This window comes from Myripristis murdjan, chromosome 9 (assembly GCF_902150065.1).
Source record: "Myripristis murdjan chromosome 9, fMyrMur1.1, whole genome shotgun sequence".
NCBI lineage: Eukaryota > Metazoa > Chordata > Actinopteri > Holocentriformes > Holocentridae > Myripristis > Myripristis murdjan.
Genome location: NC_043988.1, coordinates 9,497,482 through 9,522,153, shown reverse-complemented (window position 1 = coordinate 9,522,153; position 24,672 = coordinate 9,497,482). Strand labels below are relative to the sequence as shown.

The window sequence follows — 24,672 nt, the reverse complement described above, 5'->3', positions numbered from 1 at the left end:
TGTTTCTACAGCAGCTATTTGACCAGTTGAAGTGTCTTTGAACAAGACGTGGAGCGTCTCCCTGCTTGCTGCTAGTGAGTGACCCGGATAAGAACATCCATTTAATGACTGTAATTCAATGTGTAAGGATTTCCTTCAGGGTGTTTTACTCTACAGACACAGCTTGTGTGTCAATGAGCAATGTTCACTCCAACTGATTTTCCTTATAGATAACTTTTTCTGATTCAAAAATGTGCCGTCTTGCCAGTGTCTGCACTCCTCAGTCGGTGCATGGAGATCAGGAATCCAAACAGCAGGGCTAATTAATCGAGACCGAGAACCAGCCCGCCGTACCACTAACTGTCTAACTGTAAGTTAAGGGGAAGAGATGAGTTTTGACCTTGCATTTACAGTAAATGATTCAACAGACTCTGATTGTCTGACAACAGCAGGGAGGTTATTCCATAAGAGCAGGGCCGATAGGAAAAGACCCAGCCACCTGCTGACTTTTTGTTAACTTTGAGTAATCATAGGAGCTCTGCATTTTGAGAGCGGAGAGCTCGAGATGGAATAAAGGGTTGAAGGAGATCTGAAAGATATGACGGGGCAAGCCCATACAGGATTTTATAAGTCAGAAGAAGGTGCCACACCTTGTGAAATCACACACTTGTCAAGCAGTGGTGTTACTAGCTCAAATCGGTGTCTGTGTCTGGGAGGGCCAACGACCAGCATCTCAGTTTTATCTGAGTTTAACAGCAGGAAGTTTAGTGACATCCAATTTTTTACAGCTGCCAGACAAGCCTCTAATCTAGAGATCTGTGTGGGATCATCAGCCCTTATAGGCAAATATATGGATATCATCAGCATAACAATGGAAATTAATTCCATGACTACATATAATTTGTCCAAGTGGCAAAATGTACAGGGAGAAAAACAGAGGACCAAGAACTGAGCCCTAAGGTACAACGTATTTGACATTGGAGAATTTAGATGTAATATTATTGTAGGAGACTGTGTTCTTTCATTTAAGTATGACTTAAGCCAGGAATGAGCCAGGCCAGTGACGCCAAAATTATGAGTTAGTCTGTCTAATAGAATGCAATGATCGATGGTGTCAAAGGTTGTGCTGAGGTCCAGTGATAGAAGCACAGAGGTGGAGTAAGGATCAATAGCAAGTAGGAGATCATTTCCACGCTAGTTAGTGCAGTTTCAGTGGAGTGAAAGGCCCTGAAAGCTGATTGGAAAGGTTCATATGGATGATTTTCTTCTAAGTGGGCGGACAGTTGTTGAAACACAACTCTCAAGCACTTTAGAAATAAACGGAAGATTGGAGACCGAACGATAGAGCCTGGATCAAGGTGCGGTTTCTTCAGTAGTGGTCTTATAAAGTTTTGCTGGTAATGGGTCAAGAAGGCAAGTAGTTGGCAAGTAGTATGATTCCCTAACCAAATGTAACCTGACCAGAAAAAAAGTTAGTTAACCTTATTTAAAGGTGTTTGAAAAGGATACACACAAAACATATCTCTGTTTGGAGATCTCCACAGTTCAAGTTTAAAGTTCAAGTTTATTTAAAACCAAATCCAAATATCAAATCCAAATCATGCAAATCACTGTTTACAGAGGTTTTTTTTTTTTTTTTTACTTTTTATTTAACCTTTATTTAACCAGGCAAATCATTAAGAACAAGTTCTTATTTACAATGATGGCCTGTCAAGAGATTACAGAGTCTTCACTAATATGCAAAGTAATAATAATGTTGAAAAAGATCAAATCCAGATATATAACATCAATCATGATATTAATGACAGTTTGTAATTAAAGGTAACCACAGAACCTTTATTCTTAGACAGGCTGACAGTAGTAACTACACCCGTGAGTCGGCACTAATTCATTAAATTTCATGGACAATAAAACAATCAAACTGAAGAATCATCAATCAATCAAGCAGAGCATGTTTGTCCTGACTGTGTATTCCTGAGTCGCTCATCTTACTTGCAGAGTTCGCTGGGATAGTGCTTATATTCGGGATTGTAGCCTGCCTTGGCAAAGCACATGGCTGCACTCCTGTCACAGTTACAGATGAACATCTCACAGAGACTGTTGTCACCTGAATTATGAAGAGAGAGGAGACAAAGGGTATGTAAGTTTGCAAATATAACACCAATAATCTGGTCAAAACTTACTCAAAACACAGTTCTGCATAGTAATAACTGACTGTCTTGTATTTTGGATGATGTCAAATACTCACTCAGACAGGTGGCATTCATGTTTGCGCGGTCACAGTCGTAGCTGTATGTTTTAGTGTAAGGATTATGAAATACTGACAAGCATTCATCATACTTCATTGCATCACCGTAGCACTTGTCATGGATCTGACAGCATCTGGCACATACACAAAAGGGACCCAAACAGAAGCCATTACAGCACTTTCCAATTATGCAATATATGAAAAACTGTTCTTATAGATAAAGCTAATGTTTTTCTTCATTTTTTTTAATCACACTCATCGATGGATCCTCCTCCAAACTCACTTTAATATGAACTTTCAACTCATATTAGATTCATTTAAAGTGCTCAGTATATTTCAGAACAGACAACAGAGTTCATACAAGATTAGCAGAAGCATTCAGGCTGTAAACATAAATGGTTATAGGTCTGAAGCTGCAGTTTTGAGATGGTTCCTGTGTTGCTTCCAGTCATTACCCGTCAAGATCATCAACAGGGGTACCAGAGCCTCCAAGGCCACAATAGCATCCATAGTCAGCATAGTCCCGCAGCGGCCAGCTGTCAGGCATCATGCAGATTATCAGCGACCTGAACTGCCACACAGCACCAAGTTTTGGTGTTACTGGTGAGGCCAGCACTGCAAGATACCAAATAACACAATAGCACAATGAGTTTTACAGCACTATTCCAAAAAAAAAGTTACAATGTTAAATGTGAATCACATCACACACACACACACAGTCAGGGCTGATAGGTACATACATTTGAGTGTCACCTGCATAAAGGGGCTATGAGGTCAGTGTGCTATTAAATAGATTGGTGGATTACTGAGGAGGAAGCAAAACTATACTGAAAAGCCGATTCAGCTTCCAAGCATGCCTACCACTCCCTCTAATGAGATCAAAATGTCACTGATGCTGATCAAACAAACGAGCAAAATCATTGCTAATTTCATGTTAGCACAGCAATGAGAAGACGCATTAACATCAGCCAGCTGGTGAAAGACCATTTGTCTTTCATCCTTGACAGTAATAAGAGAACAAATAATTAATTTGAAAGTACCCTTGAAATAATACAACAACAATGAATTACAGCCTGCGAAACAAACCATAAAAACTGCCAAACTGGACACTGTAATAACAAATTATGTAAAGCTTGTTAATGGGGACATAAGGAGATTTACAGGTAAATAAAGTTATACAGTGAGAGTTATGAGTAAGACAGCATGCAGTTTTGAGTACTTACAGCCTGGGACGCAGACGGACAGGACAAGCAGGTATCGAGGCAGATTCATTTTGCCACTGAAGATCTCTTCTACATCACTAATCATTTATATTGGCAAATGAGAGGCGGTCCATCTTGATCAACTGCCAAAACTTTTTTTTTTTTTTAATCTCCATCTGACATGTACAGCCTCTTTCCGCTGAAATATTTGGCTTTTACATTGTAAAACCTGAGGTGCTTGAAATCCATCCAAGACAAATCCGCTTTAACAAGGAATTGCAAACTCTTTTGTTTGGTGTTCCCTGTCTCCAGGTACAGATAAGAAACAGAATCAAAGGAGTTAGCTGGAACTTGCATGGGTTACATGTTAACAACAGCTGTGTGTTGGAAAGTCACTGAAGGAATAATCTTATTTACACAATACCAAAGTAAACTCATTTATAGATGCACCAAAAGATTAGCTACATAACAGATGGTGTATATATCCGTGAACGTGCTACCTTGCATGTTCAAAATTACATTTACTCATGTTACTGTAATTGAGAAGCTTTTTTTGTGGACATGAACTTTTTTGAGTATTTTCTAAAATCATTTTAATTTTACAGTGCATGGTAACCCTATGGCTTTGACACATTAAACACTCCTATTATCTTTGGGGGCATTTTGACCTCATTCAGTGTTTTAACATCTCTAAATACATTTAAAGGGGACAAGTTGGTAAACATAAAATTAACAGAATGATATATTTTCAATGTCCTGTGCACATTTTGTACCCATCTCTGTTTTAGCTGTATTAAACACATAGGAAATATCAACATTTTACACACATTTGTTTTAGTTGTTTTGGAGGACACTAAGCCACAGCTGCAGCAGTGTGAGAGCCACTGATGGTTAATGTGACATCAGGGAGGGAAAAACAAGATTCCCACAACAACTTTGATGTATATGGAGGGTGAGAGGGCGAAATTACAGTGTGTTTTACTTATAGGTCTATAAATAATCCTAACAATTCCCCTAATTAAAAACTGAAACTGACATTTTTGCTTTGGAGTGAGGAGAAGCCTCGCCCCTCGTCTGTAACTACTGGTATTTTACAATGAACTGCGCCTTGCAATCTTTCAGCACCGTGGACAGCTCCCACCACGCCTTCTTCTTCTCATACTTTTGGCAAAAGAAATGACCCGACTACTGTTTTGCTGTGAGTGTAAAGTTGGTTACTGGTTCTAATTTTAATCAAAGCTGGCTGTTACTTTTGAAGCAGCGTCCAGTGTGTCCTCTGACCACAGCTCACCACAAATGTCTTGCAACTTCTGGTTTTGTGCCTATTGATTGATTGATTGATTGATTGTTTGATTGATTGATTGATTGATTGACTGATTTGGAGTGTGCAAGGGTCAGAACATTATGATGGCCATTCCCATGCTCAACTGTGTGTCAGAAGTTGTTGGGCTGATACCATTTGTTACACAGATTTGTTGCAATTTTTTTTTTTTTTTTTTTTTTTTACCATTTTTGACCACTTGGGAATTGGTAACATGGTTACTCCTATTTATCCTTTTTGCCATAGCAACATTTCAGTCCAGTTTGGTGGCTAATTTGAAATTGTTGTAAAAACTAACGTTAGCTAAACAACTGTTAAAATTTGTTATTGCAGGCTAATGTTTAGCTAAATAACACTTTGACTACATTTAATTTCCTTGCAAGAGCCTTTTGATATTTTGAGGTACCTTTGACTGTAAAGTGCCAATCTATCTTAGGTTAAATATAGTCTTACATATGAGGTTTTCATATCTGACAAATAAAGAAAGGACCGATTGACAAGGGAACAAAGAGTTATGAGAGACGTTTTCGACTGAAATCTGTGTGAAACCACATTTGACACAACACAAAGCACTGAAGTCACACACAACAGATTGTGGACTTGTTCAGCACTTTAACTCTAGGCAGTACATTTTAGCACTTGCCACTATCATGCCAACTATTTCTATTATGACTTTGACTTTTACATTATTTATCAGTTGTTGTTGTTTTTTTTTTTTTTCTGTCTTTGTGTCTTTGGACATGAAAGACAGTGAATCTGAGCTCAAGACACTTCACTGATATCCTGCTGAAACAGACGGTTCAAGTCCAGACAGCTAGTCAATGACAGTTTTGACAGCAGTTTTTTTTTGTTGAGAGTGATCATCGAAGTTTATTCATGTTTTGATTGAGAGTAGCATTTACATCTGTAAGTCAGCATTCATTTCATGGAGAACAAGACAATCATGACATAGAATCATCAGTAAAGTTACATTTGTTGTATTTTATTGTCTGTAAGAGAAAGTTGTAGGTTGTAGGGACACGGCCGAGGATGTGTTTGTCCTGACTGTCAGTTCCCAAGTCCCTTAGCTTACTTGCAGTAGGCATTGGGATAGTTTCTATATTTTTCATTGTAGCGTGACCTGGCAAAGCACATCGCCGCTCTCCTGTCACACTCACAGATGAACATCTCGCATGGATTGTTGCTTCCTGAAAGATGAATAGACGGAGGAGGGAGAGGGCAGAGCAGGAAAAAGACATCCATGTATGTCATATAGATACATCACATCACAGTCTCCATATACGTAAAAAATTTCAAATTTTAACCTCTCTTTTCTCATGTTGTATAATTGCTAAAAACCCAGTGCTAGAGGTTTATTGGTGAAAATTCCTTTATTCACAAGTGATGTTGGTGAACACTCACTATTACAGCTGACAATCTTGCTGCGCCAGTCACACTGGAACCTGTATGTTTTAGTGTAGGGATTGTCCCAGAACCGTCTGCACGAGCCATGCCGCAGCGCAGTATTGTAGCACTGATCATGGGCTTGGCAGCATCTGGTACAGACACAAATGGAAGCTATTAAAGCACCTTACTGCTATCCAGTGTTGAATAAAATCACCCTTTGAATAAAGCTACAGATTATTATTATTGTTCATTTTTACTTAAGGATCCTTCCCCAAAATCCTGTTGATTATGAATTTCCAAATCAATCTGGATTCATCAAGTGCTTGTAAGAGTCACAATACAGAAAACAAAGCTCATACAAGATTTGTGCAGAACAGATAACAGATTATAACAGAGATAGCGTCAGCAACAGTATTCAGACACTGACTCAGGTCAAATTAATTTTTGAGATGGTTTTTACATTCCTTCCCTCAGTCCGTACCTGTCAAGCTCATCAACAGCAGTACCAGCTCCTCCCCACCCACACCAGCAGCCATAGCCATTATAGTCAAGCACAGGTCTGTTCCCCGTGCACGAGATCATCACCCCGAACTGCCATACAGCTCGGTTACCCGGTAAAGCCAGCACTAGGAAACACATTAACAACATAAATGTATTTACATAACACTTCTGAAAACAACCTTTGCAATGTTTTTTTTTTTTTTTTTTTTACAGAAATACAAAAATGTAATTGTGTTGATAAAACAATACACAAAGGGACTGTCTCAGGCACCTTAGGTGATATTCAGGCTCATGAGGTGTTAAAAGATCTCAGATGTATTCTGGGGCCACTCCAACACATTCTTTAAAAGTGATTGATACAATTTTAAAATGGTTCTGGGGAAGCAATGCAATGAGGCCAAGGCAGGTCATATGATATATTTTCTTTACACCCATCAGTACTCTGACAGACATATTTTGGACCAGCTTGAGATGTGAGAGTTGCTTTTGACTAAGGCAGGACTAAAGGGAGTGATAGTAGTCAGGCAAGAGGAAACAACTGTATGTATGACCTCCAGCATGATTGATGACCCATGTTCCTGGCAAAAAGTTTAACTTGAGAAGCAAGAGCACCCGATTTCTGTTGAATCACTGACAAAGAGGGGCAGGCCAATTACCACCATTTTTAGCAACTAGCAATGTGCGGGTAAGTACATACATTTGAGTATCATCGGCATAACATCGAACAAAAGAAAGAGGTGAAGTGAGAAGGGCTGACATCCTAGACTGAGCTGGCTAAGATCTCATACATGCTGAGAATCGCTTCATATGACCTCAGAATGTCACTGATGCTAATCAATCAAACATCCAAAATCCTTGTCATCAAACAAAGACTGTAGACAGGCAGACTCTCTTGGACATGTAGCCAGTTGGATAACTGGGACATTGTATTCATGTGGTGGCCCTATGTGTCACATAGTGTAAAAACACATTTGGATGAAAGGGATTTCGGCTAAAATTAAGCAAAAAGCATGTCATTGTATAAAACTACATTATTAGGAAAAACTGCATCTAAACAGCACTTCTCTGAATATTGTGTCCTAGAAATAATAAAAACCTTGTTACTGAAGAACATATCATGCAGCTGGAACCTGTGAAAACAAATTATGTCAAGACTTTCTGAGAAAAAACTGTCAAATATTAGTCAAATATTTCTGCAAAGAACAATGACAGAAAGTACGTAGTTATAAAAACCTACAGAAATATGACAATTAACTTTAACATTACACACAATCAGCTGTATCTAACGAACATGAATATTGAATGTGAATAATTGTAAGGTGCAATAGAAGTAACAACAAAAAATTAAAGCCAACAAGATAAATTATAAAAATGTTGGACATTAATCAAAACAAGTCAGCTGGAACCTGTGAAAATGAATTTAAGTAAAACCTGTCAGGTAGAAAGAGTTGGAGGGGATTCTAAAAGATATAAAATTATGACTGCTGAGTACTTACGGACTGGGAGACAGACGGACAGCACAAGCAGGCATCGAGACAGATTCATTTTGCCACTGACGATCTGGTCTGTGACGATAATCGTTTATATCGACAAGAGGCGGTCTGTCTTGTTCAGTTTCCTGAACTTCACCCAACCTCCGGCTCACAAACGGCCTCGCTATTGAAATATTTTGATCATGATTTTTGGCAAATTGTATTATATTTTGTTTACCTTGGTGTCATATGTTAACTCTGTAAAAACACTTAACTTCAATCAAGTGCAGTAGAAATGTGTGGGAATACTGACAACTTATGTTTAACATGCAAACAATGAAAATGCAAACTCAGTTCTGCTTGTGCTCTGTGTGCAGGGTAAACAGACAAAAAATAGAATCAAAAGAATACATTAACACAAAAATAAATACCCAATCAAAAATTCAAACAATAACACGAGGACATGAAAGGAAATCGATAATACAACTGCATGAGCAGTGCAGCTAGAATAAACACACCTGATGTGTGTTCAGTCATGAGACTGCAAACCACCAAAAGTGAACCATGCACTGAGGGTTTTTTGCATCCTGAATATTTTAGTGGCAGTCATCTCAAAACTGAATATACTCTACCACATTTTGTAGATGATTGTGACATTTGTATAAAAGAAATATTCATTAATTAACTATAATTACTTTGCTGGGTGCAATCCCATATCCTTTCCCCTCTGTAAGTGATAGGAACCTCCACTCTTCCATGAATGGGTCTAAAATGATCCCTATTAGATTCAATGTATTTCTCAATAATTTACTGTCACGGGGCAAGGTGGAGGACCCAAAAGCAGGAGCCGCAGGCAAACAAATGCTCAAAAACAAAATTTAATAAATAAACTAAGGCAGGCACAGAACAACACAGAACAGAATAACACAATGAACCGACAAAGAACAGAACTCAAACAGGACTTAAATAGACAAGAACTAATCATCAAACAAGACACACCTGGGGAAGGGGCTGGAGCACAAGACAGGAGAACACAGAGGATAGGCTGAGGGAAACACTGGGAGGGATCAGAACAATCAGGGATGATTAACAGACACAGGACAGGTGTGGCACAGGGAGGAGCAAACAAGACACAGGTGAAATCACTGAAAAGAACGAGGCACATGAAACAGAACCAAACAAAACACAAAACCATGACAGAAACACATGAAACAGAACCAAACAAAACACAAGCAACCCAAAACCATGACAGAACCCCCCCCTCAAGGGACGGCTCCTGACGTCCCAAAAACAGTATCAGGGGCACGGGGATGGATGGCCGTCATAAGACGGGGGGAGGAGGAGGCCAAAACAGGGCTCAGAGCTGGACTCTGGTGGAAGGCCAGAGGGCAGATGACCACGGGCGGGGCGATGCTCGGGCGGATGGCCAGGGCGCGAAGAACCAAGGACGGGGCGGTGCTCGGGCGGACGGCCAGGGCGCGAAGAACCAAGCACGGGGCGGTGCTCGGGCGGACGGCCAGGGCGCGAAGAACCAAGCACGGGGCGGTGCTCGGGCGGACGGCCAGGGCGCCAGGAACCAAGCACGGGGCGGTGCTCCGGCGGACGGCCGGAGCGCTGGCGGCCAAGGCGGAACCTCCCTGGATGGCGGCAGTGCGGGCGGCACCAGACTGCAGGCCAACCATGAAGTCCTGCAGCGTGGACTCGGGACCGCCGGGCAGCGGCAGCGTGGGCTCGGGACCGCCGGGCAGCGGCAGCAGCAGCGGCAGCAGCAGCGGCGGCGTGGACTCGGGACCGCCGGGCAGCGGCAGCGTGGACTCGGGACCGCCGGGCAGCGGCAGCGTGGACTCGGGACCGCCGGGCAGCGGCAGCGTGGACTCGGGACCGCCGGGCAGCGGCAACATCCACTCGGGGAACTTTGACAGGGACTGGGGCCGGGGCAACCAGTCGGACTCTGGGAACTGGGGCAGGGACCGGGACAGCCAGTCGGGCACGAGGAACTGGTACGGGAACAGGGACTGGTACCGGGGCAGCCGGTCCGGCTCGGGGAATTGGGACAGGAGCAGCCAGTTGGACTCTGGGAACTGGGACAGGAACTGGGACCGGGACCGGGACAGCCAGTCGAACTCGGGGAACTGGGACAGGAACTGGGACCGGGTCAGCCAGTCGAACTCGGGGAACTGGGACAGGGACTGGGACCGGGTCAGCCAGTCGAACTCGGGGAACTGGGACAGGGACTGGGACCGGATCAGCCAGTCGAACACGGGGAACCGGGACAGGGACTGGCACCGGGTCAGCCAGTCGAACACAGGGAACCGGGACAGGGACTGGCACCGGGTCAGCCAGCCGAACACAGGGAACTGGGCTTGCTAGACTGCTGGAGTTGGTAGCTGGGCTAGCTAGACTGCTGAGGCTAGTGACTGGACTTACTGGGCAGCTGAGACTGGTGGCTGGACTCGCCAGACGGCTGAGAATGGTGGCTGGACTCGCCAGGCTGCTGGGACTGGTGGCTGGACTCGTCAGGCTGCTGGGACTGGTGGGGCTGGTAGCTGGGACTGCCAGGAAGCTGAGGCTGGTGTCGGGGTTGCGGCTAGCCTGCAAATTGCCGATACCCCCGAGAAGTGCACTTGCAGGAGCAGCCGGAGCCCGGGATGCAACCATCGTCCTAACAGATGAGGTGATCTCCGCGACCTGCTGTGAGATCTGGGCGATTTTAGCCGCCAGCGACCGGTTGCAGTCGGCCAGTTCTCCCAAACAAAATTGCTCCGCTGGGTCCTGTATGGGTTGGTCCATTCTGTTACGGAGGCTGGAAGGTGGAGGACCCAAAAGCAGGAGCCGCAGGCAGGAGAAATGCTCAGTGGCAAAACAAAATTTAATAAATAAACTAAGGCAGGCACAGAACAACACAGAACAGAATAACACAATGAACCGACAAAGAACAGAACTCAAACAGGACTTAAATAGACAAGAACTAATCATCAAACAAGACACACCTGGGGAAGGGGCTGGAGCACAAGACAGGAGAACACAGAGGATAGGCTGAGGGAAACACTGGGAGGGATCAGAACAATCAGGGATGATTAACAGACACAGGACAGGTGTGGCACAGGGAGGAGCAAACAAGACACAGGTGAAATCACTGAAAAGAACGAGGCACATGAAACAGAACCAAACAAAACACAAAACCATGACAGAAACACATGAAACAGAACCAAACAAAACACAAGCAACCCAAAACCATGACATTTACACTATTTTCATTCGTTTTGCTAAACTTTACTAAATATACATATTTGGTGTGCACAACAATGACATCTAATTTAATATATGGTTATTTGTGTAACACTTTTTAAATGTATTTAACTAGTGGATAACAAGTCTGTGCCTACTAACCATCAAATCAAACTAGCAACCTACCAACTCTGTTCTGTCTACAAAACACCCACCCAACCTGTAATAATGTTTGCAAGCTGTTTGGAATAATAACACACAAATAAAGCAACACAATTACTAACTAGCTGAGTTAGCTACATGGTATTAGCTGACTATCTAGAAAAGCTGGTTTAATGATTAAAGGAAAAAAAGTATCAATTTAGTGCCATGAAAGAGTTCCAGCAGTAAAAAAAGATGTATATAATATTGTTAATATTAATTTAAGTGTTAAATAGTCTTGATAAGTAGTTACACTGCTGACATTTGAAGTGTGCTCAACAATAAACAGGCCTTACACTTGACAAGGATCAAATGTTGTCATAAGATTGCACAGGAAATGCATACAACCCATTTTGACAAAACATCTATTTTCTTAAAAAGTTCAAAAATTAAATTAAAAAAAAAATTGAACAGGGCAGTGTCGAAAACAAGGTTTTTGAGCAACACCGAGAACATGAAAAGGTGAAATATTTTCATTGCAAAGTTATTGCATAGTGTCATCTTGACCCCCTTATGCATCAATAGCAGAAGTATGTATTTTGAAAGATGATTAGTGTCTCAGCCATAAGCTCACAGGCTTCCCTCCTACTGCTCACTGTTGATGTCCTGATAAGAACATCAGCATAATGTCAAAAATTAAATGTGCAACTCTCCAGACAAAGCTTTATGATCAGTGTTTGCTCTCATTGTTTCTCTTTAAACATAACTTTACCAAATTCTAAGAAAAAAAGAAAACATATCATCATAATTTTCAAAGATATCGCTTGATAAAACCCTTTTTTTGTTTGTTTGTTTGTTTCAAACAAACAGTCTCATTTCTGGTGGTTCTGGCTGGGCAAGGCAGGTTGAATCTCCTCAGAGGGTTTTGTGGCATTCTTCTACATATTTCTCTATCCTCTGTCTTTTTTAACCCAAGCTGTGCATCATGTGTCAACAGAGAATTTAAAAGAAAGTAAGTTCCATGTAAAGGTGATTGTGAAACACCCAACCCCCCTGTTCACTTCTTATCTGTACCTTACCTTTCTCTAGCCTCCTGTCCTTCAGTATAAAAGCGCGGCTGACCAAAATGTTTTTGCTCCCTGCTGTTGCCATGAATCTCACAACCCCTCTTCTCCTGCTGGTTCTCACCGGTAAGCCTGTTCAGCATGGTTCAATGTGTGTCCATTTTCTACAAAAATGTGCATTACAAAGGGTATAAATACCTACTATTTTAAATTCTTCTTGGTTTTAGATTATCAACAAGATTGCCTCTCAGTTTATCATATTTGGACAGTATTGGTGGTTATTTTTAGGATGACCAGAGCAGGTACTTTCCTTCGTTCCTTATACTGCCCACCATAACCATTAAGTCTTATTGCCTCATATGTGTTTGCCAGCTTGTGTGGCCAGTGCTGCACTGCTGCCCAAGGCCGTGTGGCAGTTTGGGAAAATGATCCAGTGTGCCCAGCCTGGGGTCAGCCCTCTGGCCTATAACAACTACGGCTGCTGGTGCGGTTTCGGAGGGACGGGAACCCCTCGGGACGGGGTGGACGAGTAGGAAACCTTTATTTACTAATTTTGTTTCCAAATCTGCATTAAAGCCAAAGAACCTTGACTCATAAAGGATGCTCTCAAACATGTGAGCTTCTCCCATGTGCTGCCAGGTGCTGTAAAGTCCATGATAAATGCTACGAAAGAAGCAGAAAGACTCCTGGATGTACGGCCATTGCTGACCTTCCCTACATCCTGGCTTATGACTTCTCTTGCACCAATGACCAGGTGTCCTGCTCAGGTAATACCATCTGACTAAAGGCCTTTTCAGGGACTTTCAAGGTCTGGTTTGGTGAACCTGAAGGACACGAAAAGGCACATCACTGAGACAGACACAACATTGGACAGAATTAAACATGGCAGTGGCTTCATTTTCCCTCCTGATCCTGTTCAGTCGAGTAGTCCTGCCATTCATTTTAAACTGTTGCACCACAAAACTGAAGTATTGATGCTAAGACAGAGAGGGCAGACAGCTCAGGCATTACTGATAAAGCCCAGTGCTGTATTTTAATCAAAAAATGAAGTACTTTCAACAAGATCCAATCACTTCCCAGTCCTCATTTTATTTTTTTCAAATCAACAAACTTCCAGGATTTAACCCTGTTAACATTAGTCAAACAAAATACACAGGCAGCAGAATGTAGGTTTAATGTAAAGACACACAAGTAATTCAGGCTGCAGTTGTAGTTCTGCATAGCTCACTGAAGCCATACTCAAAATATGTGTTTCTGGTACTAATAGGGCATAAGCATGCTTCACTTTTTTATGACACAATGCACATCTAACCCCACTCAACCCTGTCCATTTCTGTTGTTGCAGCTACCAACGACAAGTGCCAGGCTGCTGTGTGTGAGTGTGATCGGGTGGCGGCCCACTGCTTTGCTCAGGCCACATACAACCCAGACAACAAGAACCTGGATCCCGAAGTCCACTGTGTCAGCTGAGCTATATAACCCAGAAAAAAACACACTTATTTAATCTGGCTTAAAGGCGTTTGAAAATGTGAGATTTACAAAATCACTCTTTTTAAAAAGAAATTCCATCAATTTTATGCACAACAGTTGGGATCATAGAAGTGGTTGTTTAGTTTTCTCTATACACATCACTCAGCTAAAATATCAAAATAATACAGGCAAGTGAGACTCTTGAGTGTTTGGCTCTTGCTGTCCGTGTCCTTGTGTCTTTGTTTGTTCGGGTATGGCAAGCTTCCACGTGTGCAGCAGAGCTTGCAGCTGTCTCGATCTCACCGCAACACTTAGATTTTTCCATTCACGGCCCCAGCCCAAATTAGGTTAGTATGCAAAGGCACAATATTGGCAAACAACATTTCAACTCTGTTGTCAAGTCATGGTTTGAGTCTTTGGTTTGAGATGGCCCGATGCCTGGAGTGAGTTGAATTAACTGAAAAGAAAGCTTTAGGGAACAATTGGGGTTAAAGCATAGATACACAATATTATACAAAATCACACAAGGCTGGAGGTTGAGGAGCGTTGAAAATAACGTGCGGACTGTATTTGAGTATTTGCCTTTGCATCTTTGTTCAAGCTTAGTAAGCTTTCAGCAATTCATCAGCGGTTTTATCTCACTATTACACCGAGGAAACATTTCCATTTACAAATGTAGGTCAAGTTAGTTGAGCATAAACAGACACAGAGAAACAGTATCAACTCTTTGTTCGCAGTTTTTTGTTGACACTGAGCGATCACATGGAATGGATATGGTTTGATACAAATGCACAGTGGAGAAGGAAGTCTTAAGCTAGGATTTTGGTGAGATCATAAATGCAGATTATGCTGCAGCATAACAAGCAGAAGAAACTGAATAAAGCCGGCACACTCTGGCGTGTAAGATTGAAAACACTGACATCAGCTCAAATGAAAACAAAACTGTCACAATATGATGTTATGGCATAGTAAAAATTCATATCAAGGCAGCACTTTGTACTGATATCAAAGACATTTAGGTGCCAATTTCACAAAGACACACACAGGTAGTAGCAAAAGATGACTAAGGACAATAAATCTTAACTTTGGTGCTATATTTACATGAGTTTTCGGCGTTGTTGCAGGCTGCAGGGCCAACATCAAAATGTCTGCTGGTTACTATTTCTTGTGGGCAGTGTTTACATGGTGACCCTTTATCTTTTTGTGCCAGCTTATTTCATTATGAAAAAGACTGGAAATACCATGGAAATCACTTCTGTACAACACTATTAATCTGCTAAGAGAAGCAAGGAATTCCAAGTCATATTCACATTTCATCCATCAAGGCAAGATCACTGACTGACTTCTACACAACAATTAATCAATTTTAGTAGATACTGATTAAAAAAACGATACATTAGTGTAACAATGAAACAAATCAGAGATTAAGGTAGGAGGCTGGCTCTTGAGGATGTGTGGATTATATTGGCTTGTACAGAAGAGTGGTAACATACTTCTTCTTGTATCGGTGTGTTGCACTGAGAACCATCACCCCGTCCTGAAACACAACAAAAGATGCATCGGTAGGATTTTAGAAGAACTCTAAGCATGTTTTCACTGTTTTACCTTAATTAGAAACTGGGATAATGATTCATAAATATTAATATGAAACTCTGGTGAAACAAGGGGCCTCACTGACAAACTGTGCTTTGTCAGTGATAATAAGATTTCAACAAACATGGCAAATTAAAATTAAGTCTACAGCATAAATATGTTGGTTAATGTAAAATTTTCCCTCATCACAGAATGATTATCAGAGGAAGTGAACAGACAGTGGATTTAAGATCAGCACATTGTTGCACCCAGCAAAGCATCTCTATATCCTGTTAGGTTCATTTGCTGATAGAAAACCAGTGCACAACTTCCTCTTTTAGTTCTCCATTTATAATATTTGGGTGTAAATGTTTCCCACAAGTACACTTTTAGTGTACAGTTTCCAAAAATCATTCTCATTGTTATATTTTCTGAAATGCTAATAGTAACAAATGTAAATGTAAATAGTAACCTGGCACAGATGTCACAATTATTTTACCTGGTCAGATTTATTGTGAAGCCAGTTGGCCAGCCCAACACTGCAAGTAATACAATGCAGGGTACAGACGCACACTGTATATAAGAGGCATTCATTACCTTGATGGAGAGGGCATACAGATGATTGAGCATCACATGGTTTGGCTCTGGAAGCAAGGTTGGGTCACACTGATGGAAAAAAAAGAGAGAGAAAAAAACGACTATTACCAAATGACCTACGGCTGTATTTGGATAAAGTCATGCTCCAGCACAGCGGCTGCACTCACAGATATGCCTGTGTCCTTGTTCAGCAGCACTTGCAGCAGGTGAGGAGGTAAGAAAGGTGGATGCTTGATTTTGTCCTCTGACTTGGTTAAGTATGCATCCTGCTGGTAGGGGCCTGGGGGAGAGCTGGACAGGTCTGCAGAAAAACAATGACAACAAGGTAAAGTTCACCTTGCCCATAAATAAGCTATAACTCAATAGTAATACATTATTATCAACTTTACAACTAGACCTCGCCCAGTCAATATTTGCAAACAACTGGAGAATGGGGTTTATTGCATGAGGTCAATACAGCTAATGATGAGTTGACAATCATGGACATAGGTCCTAAACAGACTTAAAGTTTGTGTCGATTTTATGGCAGGCACTGTATTTGTTATCAATCATTCATCCCGTGGAGCAATCTGACACTTCTAAGTGGATTAAAAATACAATTTAGCACATCAGAGCAATTCATCATTATCTGGTGAACAGTTATGCAGTCACGCCCTGATGTGTGTACCTGAAACGTCTGCAGATTCTTCTGAGTCGATCCTGAGAGCATCAAAGACCTCAAAGTCGGTTCTCTTCACCTGGATGACGTTGTTGACGGTTCCAGTTTTTGTCGTCATTACGGACTGGAAAGGACGGAAAACAGTGAGCAAACTGAACTCAAGTCTGTGATCAATGTCAGATGAGCAACCAGCAACGTAAACTGCTTTCATGCATGCTTTCATATAAAATATGTCAACTTGATCATGATTCATGTACACAGAATGACAAATTGTGTATATAGTATCAATTTATATTCGCTTAAAAGGGTGGTTCATTTCTATTTCAGAAAAAAAATAAAAATAAATATGTTTATTAAGTTGATTCCAAACCAACATCTTCATAACTTGCTTTAAATCGGCAACAGTGTGACGAATGCAAGAATTGCAGCCATAGAGGATGAGCAGGTCCTCACACTCAGCACACATGATGTGCAGGGCAAGCTGCGGAGGGTCAATCCCTGCAAAGATGCAGGCTTGCACAGCTATCTGAGAGTATTTTATGAGAAAATTCAACCAGTCTCTGTCTCTGGAAATGCTCCCTATGTACCTGAAGTCAGCCATCGTATTGCCAGTGCTCTGAGGTAATGACTTAAATGCAAAGACGTACTTTGAAAGGCTGGTTCTCTCCCACATCAAAGCCACAATCCCTGCCTCACTGAGCAGGGACTGTGGTCAGTCACACGAGTGTGCAGTCGCCACCAACAACATCATGAACTTTGCAGATGACTCAACAGCGACTGGGCTGATCTCCAGCAACGATAATCAGCCCACAGAGCGGAGGTGCAGAACCTGGAGGGCTGGTGCTCAGAGAACAACCTTTCCAACTTGGGAAGGTCACAGGCGAGGACACACCAGTCTTCATCGACACTGACAGAGTGGAGAGAGTGTCCAGCTTCAGGTCTCTGGTCATCCACATCTCAGCGGAGCTCACATGGTCCACGAACACCACTGCACTGGTCAAGAAAGCACAGCGACCACTGGCGACGTGAAGAAAGCTGGTCTGCCCCAACAGCTGCTGGTGACTTTGTACACAGAGAGCATCCTCACATCCTACATCTGTGTGGGTACCGCAGCTGAAAAGCAGCTGATAGGAAAGCTCTTCAGCGTCTCCAGCGCACAGAAGATCATTGGGAGACATCTCACAGCCGAGTCAGTCCACCAAGTGCACTATGCTGCCAAATAAGCCACACAGTACACAGAGGTCCGCTCTCACCCGTTCTGTTACTGTCTCGATATTGTGTTCAATATCTGTATCTACAACACAGTGGCAGCTGCTGTAATCAACAACCTCAGTAAACAGGGACTAATACATTCACCCACATTGTGTTTTTATTAAGACTATATATCTACATTTCCATGCTGTAGTTTTGCGGCTGCACTGCACATCTGTTGCACTACTGCCAGACACTGTTTACTGGCTGTTAATTAATTGCTACTTTATTGCAATTTTATCTTATTTGTTGTTTTATTTTTACCTCATTTATTGGTTTTTCTAGTATCGAATGAGGAAGTTGCAAACTTAATCTAGCTGTACTTGTGCAATGACAATAAATATACTCTATTTTATTCTATTTCATGACGGTAAAAGGTAACATAACTTTTATATTTTAAAGATTTAGTGAAACTGTTCTCAATGGGCTCAATGAAAGGATAAACATCAGTTCCTTGATTGGCAACATTACAGTCATCTAACAGTGAGAAGGTCAGTTTACACAACAGGTTGCCAGCCAACTTGACCAGTACTAGTTATTACACTTTGTGATGCATATTAGCCCTGTATGTAGACTGTTCAAACTTGTATTCCTGGGAAAGTTATCTATTCTGTTTTTGAGGATATTAAACAGCTCTTTTCTTATTATTTTCCTCGGAATTAGAAATTAGGTCCAGTAGATAGCATCTGCAGGAAACTTCTGCATTGCAGCCTTGCACCAGGAGGAAACAGTCTGGTAGTAATTTCACAAATTACACAAAAAAGCAAAAAAAAAAAAAAGCACTGGAAATTATTTTTTATATTAGTATAATCTCCTTTGTTCGCATTTGTTACTGTGCTGAAAGTTATTTTGGGACCTGTTTTGCTGCACTATGGAAGCAAAAGTAGCAACAGAAATACAATATTCTAGATAAGCGGCACAGAGGAACTAATGAAGATGTTTCACCACCATGTGGACTCAAATATATACAACTACACAAGCCAAGGCTACAGTCAGAACAAAAAAACAAAGAAAGCTGCTGCTGGTATCCACACTTCTCTCCTCCTTATTTTTTACAATGAGTCCATCTTTCTGCCGTCAGAATGTAAATCCCGGCTATTAAAGCAATTAACAGTTATTACCCAACACTCGGAAAGTGGAGTGATGCGTAATAGTAAAACGCCAGAGTGCTGTTGTACTGTATATCAGCACGCCATCAGAACGCCTCTTGTCCAATCAAATCGCTCCACTGGAACCAGCTGTTGTGAGCTGGCTCCTCTCCCCGCCATTTCCAAACTGAGCTGCAGTGCCGTATCAGTTTGACAGAAACTTTTTACTCACTGCAGTCGGATCCAAGGTCCACTGTCCATCCACACAGAGCTTATACTGGTGCTCTCCCTCCGGCAGGTCCATAATACCAACAAAGTTGTTCTGACTGTGTTTGGGAGAAATAATGAGCTATTACATCAAAACACATACTCTGGTAATATCTTGAACAGAGTAAGTAAACAAAAAATAATGCATCAGTCCAACTACCTTTTGTTGAGTGGGATCTTGGTGGCCCAGTTGTTAAACGAGCCGGACACAAAGACCTCTTTGGCGACTCCCGTCCATCTGAACACGGTTGGCCTGGCCTGCGTTGGACTCTTGGAATCGCTCTCCAGGTCCCGCTGCCAGGACAGAAACTCCTGCATTTCCTGTGGGGCCTACATGGCATGGCATCATTATTCATGTGTTAGTCAGATCACCTTCAGAGGCCTGAGACGATGCTTCCTGTCCAAATGGGCCAACCAGGACGGGCCGTTTCACACTCCCAGGCTCTGGACTAATCTAAACCACACTCGCTCACACAGTTTCTGATCTACTAACGTTTCTGTTCGTTCTCCTCATATGAGTCAGTATATTCTCTGATATAATAAGCAGACGATGCATATGCACTCTTAATACTGCCACTCTTTCTGTCCAGGTGGTATCTTCATCTGTAGTTTTTGCTAAGCTGACAGATATTGATGCAAATCTTCCCATTCTCTACATCAGTAAACTCAGTACATTTGATTGATAAGACAAATCAACCCTCTCTTGCACCCTCTGTTAACGTGAATACAACACACATTTTGCACATCTTGCATGCTATGTATGCTGAAAATTCATTTTTTTCCTCATGATCTCATGTTCTTCACATTTGTTATGTATTACACATATATTGATATATTTTTAGGTCATACTTATTCTCCTTTTTTTTGTTTTGACTCTGTATGTCCTACAGTTGTTATTCTGCATGGCCTGCACACTGCCTTCACATGCTGTCATTTGTAATTGTTTGTAATAATGTTTACGTAACCCCCGTCTGCTTTATCATTAATATTCTAGTTGCATTTACAGTTTACTGTGAATTTTTACTGGTAGGATCCTCAAAGCTTCTTCTTATCTTAGTCATACCAGTGTTTGGCTGGCAGATTAAGAGACAATGCAGTGACATACACCAGTTACCTTTGCGTCCTCCCTCTGGAAAAGGTCTGCGTCCTCGGTGCTGTCCATCAGGATGTTGGAGCGCGCCTCTTTCCCCCCCTGCTGTCCATCTCTGTAGGACCTTTCACCCTGACCCCCTCCGGCCCTGTCGCTGCTGCTGTTCCCCATCGCTCCGGGCCAGGCAACCCCTGCAGCAACAAGCAGCATGTTAAAGCCAGACCTCTGATCATCTGCTGTGACATTTGATGTGTGTCAGCACTGAGGTTCTCAAAACTGCAGCCGTGGGACCTCCAGGGGTCCACAGAGGGGCTCCTAGGGGTCCCTAGTGACATCAGCAACAGCTCAGTTTCATCATTACTTGGTTATAGGTGGCAGTGTAAACAAGAATGTGTTCATGTTTGTCCTCAGCTGCTGTGAGGTCCCGCCTACAGCACAAACAGCTAAGAACTGAGCGATAAATCATAAGACATCTTGAGGTTACCATGCTGTCTTATCACACACGGCTGCCTGCTCTACTGTGTCTCCACTTGTGGTGAGTCGACAGAGTCGCACGGTGGATGCCCTGCACTTTCTCTTTGTTTCCGCCGTGGAAAAACAAAACAACAGGCGGAGTGTTTTCGTGCTTTCGTCGTGCCGCGGACTTCTCTCGGATGAGCGCTCATTGTTTGCTTTGTCGGCTCTTGTCTTACCTCTGTTTGTCTACTGTCCTCTGAAAAGTTACACAGTGTGCTCGGTCGTCATTTAGTGAAACTTTTCGTGTGACTCCTTCTGCAGACCCAACAGGAAACACACCTCTTCCGCCTCCTGTCCGCTCTGCCCGGGCTCAGTTGATGGTTAACTCAGGGCATGTGTGTGTGTGTGTGTGTGTGTGTGTGTGTGTGTGTGTGTGTGTGTGTGTGTGTGTGTGTGTGTGTGTGTGTGTGTGTGTGAGAGAGAGAGAGAGAGAGAGAGAGAGATTTGTCTGTGCTCAGTTGTCATTCCTAGCCTGACTGGAAAAAAAGAAAATCAGAATTAGAAATGCTTTAGTGAACCTTCAGGGGAAACTGGGTCAGCTGCAGTTGCTCAGTTCTCAACAGAGTTAAATTGTAAGAAATAGTCAAAGAAATAAGAAATATAAAATATATGCGCCAAATTTGTAAAAGAAAAATGCATTATGCTAAGTTTGATACTTTTGTGTCACAAGCATGTGCATTGTGTGCATTAAGTCTAAATATGTGCATTAATCCTGCAAAATACTACAACAATATATACAGAAATAAGAAACTGATCATAGGGGAGGAAAAGTATACCTATATACACCATATACACTCAGGGGTATTACACTGTTGAGTGCTAATCAGTGTATTTTCTGAATAATGTTGTGGGCAGTTTAGCGTCTTTCTCTGAAATCAACACGTCCAAAAAGCTGACACTGCTCTTTGATTCGGCCACTGATAAACCCAAGGTTATGGCTTCATGTGTCGTGGAAAGTGCTGAGGTCGTGTTGTGAGCCTTTCCACAGCATCAACATGTCAGCAAGGAGCTGCACTGAGAGCAGAGCTGCTCCTCAGCCGGCCCACACAGCCTCTAGGTGGCGCCATTGTGGCACCAGCGGCTGCTCTCCTGGTTTGTTGGTAAACTCTGCCTTCAAAATCAAAAAAGTTGTTTTGTGAGCACAAGGCCAGCTGCTGTGATGATGATGATGATGAAGCTGTCATCTCTGAGGTAACGCCTGAGTTAGACGTTCTGTTGATTCATTTTGTGGATGGTACAGTGAGTCAGTATCAGAGGTGACGGGGCCAAGGATGGAGCCTGTGGTTTGTTTCTGGGGGCTGGACACACGTGGTTTTCACTGCACAGTGAAGAAAGACCTCTGGTGCTCACAACGTCAAACCATTTTTTTTTTAAATGTACTGAAACAAGCAGTGTTTTTTCCTGTTGTTTGGTGTAAACACTCAATAAATTTATCTCAAAATACTCATTTGGATCTAAATAGCAGGTGTACACAAGTAGGAATATTCATCTGGAGATGGGAGTTATGCATCATTCCAAGTGTGTTTGGTCAAACTAGGAGGCAGGAATGCTAAATACAAACTGAAAGTTTATTTGCCTAAAATGTGTTTCAGTGGTTTGTTAGGGCATTCCCTGCTGGCTTTTTAATTCTCTGTACACAGCACTGGCATGTTTTTTTTTTTTTTTTTTTTTTTAACTGATTAGAAACATAGTTGTGCCACATATTGAAAGAAAGCACAGGGTCTCCTCTTTCTGTCGCCATGAGCTGCTACAGGAGGGTGAGCGTGCTGCTTGTTTGTGTTGGGGTTTGATCCTCCACCTCTTTACTTCAAAAAACATTCAGCCAACATGATGTGTCGGATTTCTCTGAGGCTTTCTCACGGTGATCCAGTTTCATTGCCTTTACAGTGAGGCACATAACTACATAAGCAACGGCATGTAAGTGTATGCAACCCAGTACAAACAGACAGGGGCGTCAGCAACATAAGAAAGGTCCAGCTCTCACTCCATTCACTGCTGGAAGGATTCCCGTTCATAGACGTAACCTGATTACAGGATTTATCACCGTAATTTGGCAAAGACAGAAAACTTTTAAAACAAGTGATTCTCTTTTATTTTTGAAATGTTTGAGGAGAAAAAAAAATGCAACCACAATGCTTAATTGTGATAGAAATAATAATTAGGGGGTAAAATATGACCACCAGCTGATGAGGTAAAGCACCAGCAGAATAAAGACAAGATATTGATTTGTGTTTTCTATCCACAGATCCGTTTGATATTACACACTGTCTGTGTTTATATGAATATACTCACTTCTTATTAACACTTATATACTAATGATACTAATAATAATGATACAACTTATGACGGAATGGGAATTTTGAATCACATGTCAAGTCCACAGAAAATCAGCTTACCCTTCACTAATAAATAATATGACAAAAAAAAGAGTAAATCGATAAATTCAAAATGTTAAAGACAGAAGATTACTCCCATCATCAGTGTAATCAGTGTGCTGGCACAGCACTGTTTGGCCTGAGGATTATAAGCTCTATTTTTAGCCTTGCAATGGTGTTAATATTACATATCAGAGAACAGGATCCCTCAGACTCAACAAATTGCAGCAGGTGTGAAGTATGAAGCGGAGTGGGCGTCCAGAGCGCCAAAACATTGCACAACATGTCACAATAATGTTACTGTATCAGCACCAGCATTTATTTGATCCAAACAGGGTTATTTTAGAGTGACTCACCAGCTCCAGTGGCTGAATAACACTGCATCACTTTACAAGAAATAAAAGTGGGAAGACTCTTCAGTACCTTAGAAATAGAAACAGAAATGTGTTTCTTCTCCAAGACACTGCATGACCAAGCTGCTCCTGTGTTACCTGAAATTTATCGTTCCATTTTTCATAAATACAAATTCTTCCATCTACAGGAATGTAAATTTGGTAGGGAAAAAAAGGAAAAAGTTTGGAAATAGCCAAGGAATCTATGTAGTGTATCAAAATGAGTTCTAATTTTCTATCATTTTGTAGAATATGTGTGCTTTTTTATTACACACATTCCAAGAACTGCACTGATACATTCGGACACATTTGTAAAATAATAATAATAATAATAAAACAACATACAATTTTATGCATGCAACATTTGATACTTGTAAAAAGATATATCATAAAGACCCTCATTTTGGATGCTGCAACATTAAATGTAAATGAAAGAATGAAAATATGAGTGGAAAAAACAAAAAAGAAAAATGCCTGTGCCTTTACCTCCCTCTGTATTTGTTAGGCATTTTTTTCCCCACATGCTTTACATTTCATTTTCATTAAGGAAACAATATGGCTGAATGGTTATTGTAGAGCAGCTCATCACAGGCCCCGTTTTCCTGCTTCAGATTCCTCTAAGACCCGTCAGTTCCATCCGGCATCGCGAGGCAGAAGGGCTTACAAACATATCTACTCTCCTGAATTTGCAAACACTGTGGCGACAGAGATTTGCTTAAATAAGATGTCGATGTCAACTGAAACCAAGACAAAAGTGACTTGAAGTGCGACCACCAGCTCTTGGACATCTGTCGCTCAGGATGAAAGAGACCCTCTTCATCTCAAGGAGGTGAACTTTCCCTGTCCCAGCCTTC

General features: G+C 41.8%; 5 protein-coding genes across 5 annotated transcripts; 1 reads left to right on the top strand and 4 right to left on the bottom strand.

Moving 5' to 3' along the window:
- Positions 1–1,967: 1,967 nt before the first annotated feature.
- LOC115364679 (phospholipase A2-like) lies at positions 1,968–3,499 on the bottom strand. The gene is made up of 4 exons (XM_030059215.1): positions 3,451–3,499; positions 2,683–2,842; positions 2,228–2,361; positions 1,968–2,086 (listed from the first exon to the last, which is right to left on the bottom strand). Exons 1-4 carry the CDS (start codon positions 3,497–3,499, stop codon positions 1,968–1,970), a joined length of 462 nt encoding a protein of 153 aa, XP_029915075.1.
- Positions 2,054–14,042, top strand: LOC115365607 (phospholipase A2-like). The gene is made up of 5 exons (XM_030060692.1): positions 2,054–2,115; positions 12,568–12,668; positions 12,915–13,071; positions 13,182–13,309; positions 13,888–14,042. The coding sequence occupies exons 2-5, from the start codon at positions 12,605–12,607 to the stop codon at positions 14,010–14,012; spliced, it is 474 nt and encodes a 157-aa protein (XP_029916552.1). The 5' UTR covers positions 2,054–2,115; positions 12,568–12,604; the 3' UTR covers positions 14,013–14,042.
- On the bottom strand, positions 5,819–6,718 carry LOC115364678 (phospholipase A2-like). Its single transcript, XM_030059214.1, has 3 exons — positions 6,618–6,718; positions 6,152–6,285; positions 5,819–5,937 (listed from the first exon to the last, which is right to left on the bottom strand). Exons 1-3 carry the CDS (start codon positions 6,716–6,718, stop codon positions 5,819–5,821), a joined length of 354 nt encoding a protein of 117 aa, XP_029915074.1.
- On the bottom strand, positions 9,289–11,014 carry LOC115365604 (SH3 domain-containing protein C23A1.17-like). The gene is made up of 2 exons (XM_030060690.1): positions 10,287–11,014; positions 9,289–10,190 (listed from the first exon to the last, which is right to left on the bottom strand). The coding sequence occupies exons 1-2, from the start codon at positions 10,897–10,899 to the stop codon at positions 9,406–9,408; spliced, it is 1,398 nt and encodes a 465-aa protein (XP_029916550.1). The 5' UTR covers positions 10,900–11,014; the 3' UTR covers positions 9,289–9,405.
- Positions 14,043–14,198: 156 nt separating the features above from the next.
- Positions 14,199–21,371, bottom strand: prkab1b (protein kinase, AMP-activated, beta 1 non-catalytic subunit, b). The gene is made up of 8 exons (XM_030060691.1): positions 21,228–21,371; positions 20,560–20,726; positions 19,606–19,775; positions 19,411–19,504; positions 16,849–16,963; positions 16,349–16,482; positions 16,182–16,250; positions 14,199–15,549 (listed from the first exon to the last, which is right to left on the bottom strand). Exons 2-8 carry the CDS (start codon positions 20,704–20,706, stop codon positions 15,472–15,474), a joined length of 807 nt encoding a protein of 268 aa, XP_029916551.1. The 5' UTR covers positions 20,707–20,726; positions 21,228–21,371; the 3' UTR covers positions 14,199–15,471.
- Positions 21,372–24,672: the final 3,301 nt, after the last annotated feature.

Excerpts from the sequence above, each read along its gene's own strand:
- LOC115365607 (XM_030060692.1), top strand. The coding sequence starts at position 12,605 with ATGTTTTTGCTCCCTGCTGTTGCCATGAATCTCACAACCCCTCTTCTC. Across the intron at positions 12,669-12,914 it reads TCTCCTGCTGGTTCTCACCG|CTTGTGTGGCCAGTGCTGCA; the intron begins GTAAGCCTGTTC and ends TGTGTTTGCCAG. Across the intron at positions 13,310-13,887 it reads TGACCAGGTGTCCTGCTCAG|CTACCAACGACAAGTGCCAG; the intron begins GTAATACCATCT and ends CTGTTGTTGCAG.
- LOC115364679 (XM_030059215.1), bottom strand. The coding sequence starts at position 3,499 with ATGAATCTGCCTCGATACCTGCTTGTCCTGTCCGTCTGCGTCCCAGGC. Across the intron at positions 2,843-3,450 it reads GTCCGTCTGCGTCCCAGGCT|TGCTGGCCTCACCAGTAACA; the intron begins GTAAGTACTCAA and ends GGTATCTTGCAG. Across the intron at positions 2,362-2,682 it reads CCTGTTGATGATCTTGACGG|ATGCTGTCAGATCCATGACA; the intron begins GTAATGACTGGA and ends TGTATGTGCCAG.
- LOC115364678 (XM_030059214.1), bottom strand. The coding sequence starts at position 6,718 with ATGATCTCGTGCACGGGGAACAGACCTGTGCTTGACTATAATGGCTAT. Across the intron at positions 6,286-6,617 it reads GCTGTTGATGAGCTTGACAG|ATGCTGCCAAGCCCATGATC; the intron begins GTACGGACTGAG and ends TGTCTGTACCAG. Across the intron at positions 5,938-6,151 it reads CAAGATTGTCAGCTGTAATA|GAAGCAACAATCCATGCGAG; the intron begins GTGAGTGTTCAC and ends TTCATCTTTCAG.
- prkab1b (XM_030060691.1), bottom strand. The coding sequence starts at position 20,706 with ATGGGGAACAGCAGCAGCGACAGGGCCGGAGGGGGTCAGGGTGAAAGG. Across the intron at positions 16,964-19,410 it reads GGACCTTGGATCCGACTGCA|TCCGTAATGACGACAAAAAC; the intron begins GTGAGTAAAAAG and ends CGTCCTTTCCAG. Across the intron at positions 16,251-16,348 it reads ACAAGGACACAGGCATATCT|TGTGACCCAACCTTGCTTCC; the intron begins GTGAGTGCAGCC and ends TTTTTCCATCAG.
- LOC115365604 (XM_030060690.1), bottom strand. The coding sequence starts at position 10,899 with ATGGACCAACCCATACAGGACCCAGCGGAGCAATTTTGTTTGGGAGAA. Across the intron at positions 10,191-10,286 it reads GGTCCCAGTCCCTGTCCCAG|TTCCCAGAGTCCAACTGGCT; the intron begins TTCCCCGAGTTC and ends TTCCTGTCCCAG.